The sequence below is a fragment of the Lentinula edodes genome, assembly GCF_021015755.1.
Source record: "Lentinula edodes strain Le(Bin) 0899 ss11 chromosome Unknown C8R40scaffold_48, whole genome shotgun sequence".
Classification (NCBI taxonomy): domain Eukaryota; kingdom Fungi; phylum Basidiomycota; class Agaricomycetes; order Agaricales; family Omphalotaceae; genus Lentinula; species Lentinula edodes.
Window position 1 is genome coordinate 353,429 of NW_025764354.1, and position 6,000 is coordinate 359,428.

The 6,000-nt window shown below is 51.3% G+C and overlaps 1 protein-coding gene across 1 annotated transcript; it reads left to right on the plus strand.

Annotated features, from left to right (window-relative positions):
* Window positions 1-289: 289 nt before the first annotated feature.
* On the plus strand, window positions 290-610 carry C8R40DRAFT_1020673 (uncharacterized protein; the record flags this gene model as incomplete). Its single annotated transcript, XM_046222999.1, has 1 exon — window positions 290-610. A coding segment is annotated over one exon (321 nt), but the record flags the coding sequence as incomplete, so codon positions are not given.
* Between the last annotated feature and the right edge of the window lie 5,390 nt (window positions 611-6,000).

The following is a 6,000-nucleotide window of genomic DNA, read 5'->3' on the forward strand; positions in this document are numbered from 1 at the left end:
GTCCTGTCCTTGAGTTTTTCCAGAAGTACTTTAACAAGGATCCATGGGAGATGGCCTGTTTATTTGAGGCGTTTGTTACTACATATAATAAGGGTATGTTTTCTTACCTCAATTATATCCTCTGCTAAAAATCAACATATACAGTTGGAAGTCGCAAGCTTCTTCACAGTGAAAAGGCCAAAGCGACTAGTAAGACAATTTCTGAGTCGCTGGGTAAGTCTTTTCCTTGCAAAGCTATCTTTTTTGTAGTTGATACTTGGTACCCATAGCTCATATCACTGGGATTGACAAGATTAGAATGAATTACCCCAACTTTCGAACCAAAATTTCTGCGAAGTACAAAGTCAAGATTATTGGGTGGCCGATCGATGTACCTTTAGTCTCACCACGGGATATCACTGATCCTTCAAAGCTCGACACCTTGTATGATGCCTGGAGGTCTGGCTCAGCATATTGGAGTACCATGGATAAGCAGGAATATAAAAGATTTATACAGCAGTTGGACAACAACAAAGCAGCAGGTCTACAAATCGAAATTCCTCGGAAGGGCCGAAGTGACATTGGAGGGACACATCAAAAGGCTACGGCTAAACATTCACGAGAAAATGACACCGAGGAGCCACCAGCAAAGTGTAAACGGACCAGCCTATCAACTAGCAAAACGGCCGTTATAGTGCCAGAAGAGGATCAGGATGAGAACGATGATGACGAGGAGAACGTGGAGGGGGAAAACATGGAGGAGGAGAATGTGGAGGAGGAGGATGAGGGTGAGGATGAGCTGGATGAATGAATGCCTCCGAACTTGTCTGATCACTACATGTTGTAGTCAATGTTTCTAAATTCTGACCGCAATGTTATTTAATTTTTGTATTTAAAATAAGCAAGTTGTTGGAAAGTTGGAACAGTGAGCAAGGACTTTATCTATGATGAGCGGGAAGTCAGGACAATGAGTGGGAAGTCGGGACAATGAGCGGGAAGTTGGGACAATGAGCGGGAAGTCGGGACAATGAGCGGGAAGTCGGGACAATGAGCGGGACATATGCTGACATAAGACTGGGAAAGACTCGGGGCGGAAATATGCCCGGTACAGATGGCGCCCTCAGTACATATAATGGTCAGTATATTTACTGACGGTTTATCCGGTTTATTCAAGGATGAGAAATGGCCCTAATTGCTATGTATACATGTGAATGATGATCCGATCAAAACGTTCTATATATACTGACAGGTGGGATTATCAGGTGTTCTCCACATATTTCCCTCAGTCCCTTGGTATATATGAGGCACATCAGGAAACAATAACTTGTCTACAGTTACCCAGGCTCAGGGTACAGACACTATGATAGCCGACGTAGCCACTGTGCCAAGTCGCCGTAGAGCTCTGTTATCATTGTAACACTCTAGTAACACTCGTGCTTCATGTATGTAGTCACTGTAGCACTCTGGTAGCACTTGTGCTTTATGTACATAGTCACTGTAGTACTTGCTCAATGTGTACCTAGTCCCTGGTTGTTAAGATCATCTACACCGTGTAACCGGGCCAAAGCTACAAGGTGTCTAAGTGCGGAAGACCAGTGGGACAGTAGTGAAGTTATTAACAACACCGCTGTTACGCCGTTAGTCCCTGGAGATTGAGAGTATAGAGGGAGGAGCTAAGTAGCAGCTGTCATAAAGTACGCAGCCCCTATCATTTTCCTTTTCTCACCGTCTCGACGCCTTTACTTGTACGATACTGTCATGCCCTGCCCCAAAAGCTCCCCTAGTCACTCTCCTAGACATCCCAGAACAGCGTATCAGCTCCCTTACACCTCCCAAATAACCTCCCACAAACCTCCATGAACCACGGAACCCTAACTAACCTCCCCACCAACGCTAACCTCCATCTGAAGCGGCAGCTCCGCGATTCGCGTACGCCGCCGGACAATCCCCTATCAATTTAGCCTCATGGGTTCCGCACTTCACGCCAACCCCATTAGATGCTCGTTTATTACAATGTCCCGTTACTATTCAGCCCACCTATATAAGTATCCTCTGTAACATAAACGTCCCTAGCTTGGTATATTTTGAACACACACCCTTTTGCATAGGTCCAGTCCCTGTCCCTTTGTACCTGCTAACCATACGGATTTCTCTTTACTCTCTGTTTCTCTACCTCTGTTTCTCTCTACTTCTGTCTATTGTCTCTCTGATCGTCTGTACGATCGAATATACGCTTTTACTTCAAGTCTAAGCCTTCCGAGTGAGTCCCCGAGCTCCCTCGAACATTACTAAAGCTCCCCAACGCCTACCCGCTTGGTGAGCTACTCTTCCCCAAACCTCCCAGAGCTCCCTAGCTACTTCGTAAGCTTCGGGACCTCGATCTAGGTAACGTCGAAGCTACCCCTCACGTCGAACTACGTATTGCTTCTCCGTTACCACCTCCCACACTCGAGGACGACCATCCTCCAACCTAGTCCCCAGGGACCTACCCTCCCTGGCATATCCCTTCTCGGGAGCTTACACCCTCGAGACCCCGTTGCATAAACTACCTACTCGACTCTATATTGACGTTCTAGCGAGTACAACTCCTACTACGCAATATCTTACGGTCCCGCACTCGTCCCGAACCTCCCTACGCATTAGGGACCTCCCTGGACCTCCTAGGAACCCCTCAAGGGTCACCATCTCGTCGTTCCAACCACTACTAGGTCCTTCCCGTCCTCGGTCGCGGTTCTCGTAGCTCCCTTCGAGCTCCAGCCTGCTCCTAGCACGCTACAACATAAACCCCCACATACCAAAACCTACCCTAAGACCTATTTTGACCCAGGTCTTACATTATACCAAGCTCTCCCGTCACCGAACGGACTCGTCGCGACGAAATGTCGGCGACGTCAACGGAACGACCTTCTAGTTCCAAGACCGAATCAAAGAAACAAAAGAGCGCCTTATCTCGTGGAAACACGACACAAGCTCAGAAATCGAACCAGGCTGCTAGCTCCACTGTCATCACGGTGGCAGCTGGTCAACGCCTGATGTCCATCCCAGAACAGTCGTTCGGGGATGAAACCGCCAGCAACATCCGGACCCCAGAGGGACGTCAACCGGAGGTTCAGGGGCCCCCTCCAGTGGAACCTGGGATGGGACCACCACAACGGAGGTTTACCTCCATGGGTTACGCCCAACCTGCCAGTAGTCCCATGGGAGGTTTCGCATACTCCCCTACCTGGGGAACGAGAGGACCTCCCCCTGGACCGATACCGCAGCTAGACATGGAGTCAGCTTCGAACGCGGGTGGAAGAGTCAGCGGCCAAGTAGCCGCTATCGAAAGGATACAAGGGGGGAGTACTGACCCTCTCACAGTACGACAACAGGAGAAACTTCCAGAGAGGAGGGTATCCCCTGCAGTATCCGAACAATCTCGGACGTCATCCCGGAGGTTACCAACACCTCCAGTACAGTCCCTTAACCTTCCTCCTCCGAGACGAGGAAGTTCACTCGCCAGTCTCCTGAAGAGCCCAGCTATGAATACGCCCAACTGGGAGCGTACACACGCAATACACCATAGCAGGACCAACTTCCCCGTACAACCCTTGTCCGAAATGACATTGCGTCTGGAAGACGTCATTCGAATTCAGGAGTGTATCCCGGAAGATGTAGCTATGGTCCTAAGGGAGGTATTGGAGTCAATGGGGATCGAAGTATTGGGAGACGGTCTCGAATTCTCAGACCTACGAGTACAGTTCCTAACAGTGGGAACTCAATTGGAGATAGACCTCCCAGAGAAGGCCCAGCAGTGGCTGATGACCCCCGCGAATCGATCAGATTTTCTCTGGCTGTACAACGTCCTGTTGGACCCAGAGAGGATGTTGGAACTGTTAGAGGCAGAGGCACGTTACGGACGATCGTTCCGAAACTCGAGGGGAATACTTCCCCTCCTCCCTCATACCCATGGAAGGGAGAAGGAATTCTGTGGCGAAGCAGGGCTACGTATATTGTACCGAGCCTCTAACTACAGATCAGGAGCTGTACGGTTTGAACCTCCCCCTTCGAGGGTGAACATACCGAACTACCAGGCGATCCAAATACTTCGGAACGCAAACCTAGCGGAAGCAGCAGCTAAAATCGATGAGGAAAGTAACGAGGATGCTAACGCAATCGCTGCAAAAAATCGTAGACGCAGGAGGTACACCACGGCTCACCTCCTGGCCCCAGTGGAGTCAATGCCTGATCAGGATAGTCCCGTCCGGGTCCGTAACGGACAGACGGTATACACGTACACGCCCATGAGGCATATGCACCAGCTTCTGGTGAGGAGTGAGGAGTCTGAAGCGATGTTGTGTTCGCAGGAGACCCGACATCGGACGCTACTAGCGGAATCAGACACTCTGATGCTGTCGGAGGAACTTTCTGGATCGAATCTAGAAAGAGCTTTGGAATTCCGTCGCAGACTGGTCGCGGATAATCGGGGAACCTCGTATATGGTTCAATGCGAACTCGAAAGCGTAGGGGAGTTCCCTCCGGAGCAATTTGACCAGAAAGGGCAGCTCCATGGATCTGATGGTCGTTTCCTGGCGCAGAAACATTCATCGCCCAGGAATACCGAGGTTCCTGAACTCCTTAACCCCGGTAACACGGCCACGAGGAGCCCCCAGTTACGCTCTGGGACCTCCCCCACTGTACATGCCTTGGCTCAACATGCGACTCCTCCCCCCAGAGTTAACCTGCAAACGAAACCTTTAACCCCAGTCTCGACGCAGCGATACCAGTTTGGTGAGGTGAGGATGGATGGCGCACAACATTCATCCCGGATCTCCGGACAAGATCTGACAGCTCGGTTGGCTCCCAACCCTGTACACGTTCCTCCAAGACTGAGCAATCCATCAGTCATTCCGTATCAAGGGTCGGTATCGATGCAATCTCAGGCAGTGGGAACGGAAAGTCAAAGGGGTCCGAACCAACGAAGAACGTTGGCAGTTCACGAAGAGGCGGTACCCCCGCAGGGAGCTCCTTTTGGAACTCCCTTTGTAACGGGAGCTCAGATGAACCGACCTGGCATGGCTTTCGAGTCGGCACGCTCTCAGGAATCGGTAGCAATGATCCAACAACAGGCTCGGGTCATTGAGACGCTCCAGGAACAACTCCGTGAGGTAAAGAAAGGATTCACAGCGGGGGAAGTACCGACTGGAGGACCCCTTTCCAAAACAGGAAACACGGCGGGATTATCCGGGCGAGCACCTAGGGTAATGAGAGAATATACGAGGGGGGGTCCTTCTCCTGTAGTTCCCCAGCCAAGGAGCTGGCAAGCTACGGAACCAATATCCTTTAACCGAAACACTCCTACAGGAGCTAGGGATGGAAACCCCCAGGTAGAACAAGCAGGACAGATCCCGGATACTCCGAGTGTGGACCGACGACGTATTCACGAGTGGGGAGCCCGAGTACAAAGAGCTGAACTAGGGGAGTATGGGAGACCAGAAGGAGGAGCGTACGCGTTGGAAAACGAGGGAGGAGGCAAAGGCGGTTTTAAACCCCCCTCCTAGAGTACCTCCCCCACATTTTTCTAGTCAATCGAGAGATCGAGAACGACCTCTGAGTCAAGGGGGACAGGGTCAAAGAGAACAGGGAGGAAGGAGCGGGGGAGGGGCACCACCTCCGCCTCCTCCTCCTCCACCACCTTCCGGGGGACCGAGTGATAGTAATTCGGAAGGTTCCAATGAAGGGGAACAGAACAAATCGAGTAGGAATGGTGGAAGGAGGGAGGAGGACAGAGGAGAGCTCCCCACTGGAGCTCCTGACGTACCTCCAACACGCTATGACCCGGACCAACCCTGGTACTACGATCCAAGACAAGGTTGGCACCGTAAGGCAGCTCCTAGACCTCCCAACGAGGGACGAAGTACGTGGGAGAGCAACGAAGAAAAAAATCGGATTACCATTGAGTCGAAGCTCGACGTCGGTAAGATCGAAAGCTTCGCAGGTGACGACCGGTCGGCATGGAAGACGTGGGTCCTCAGTTTGGAG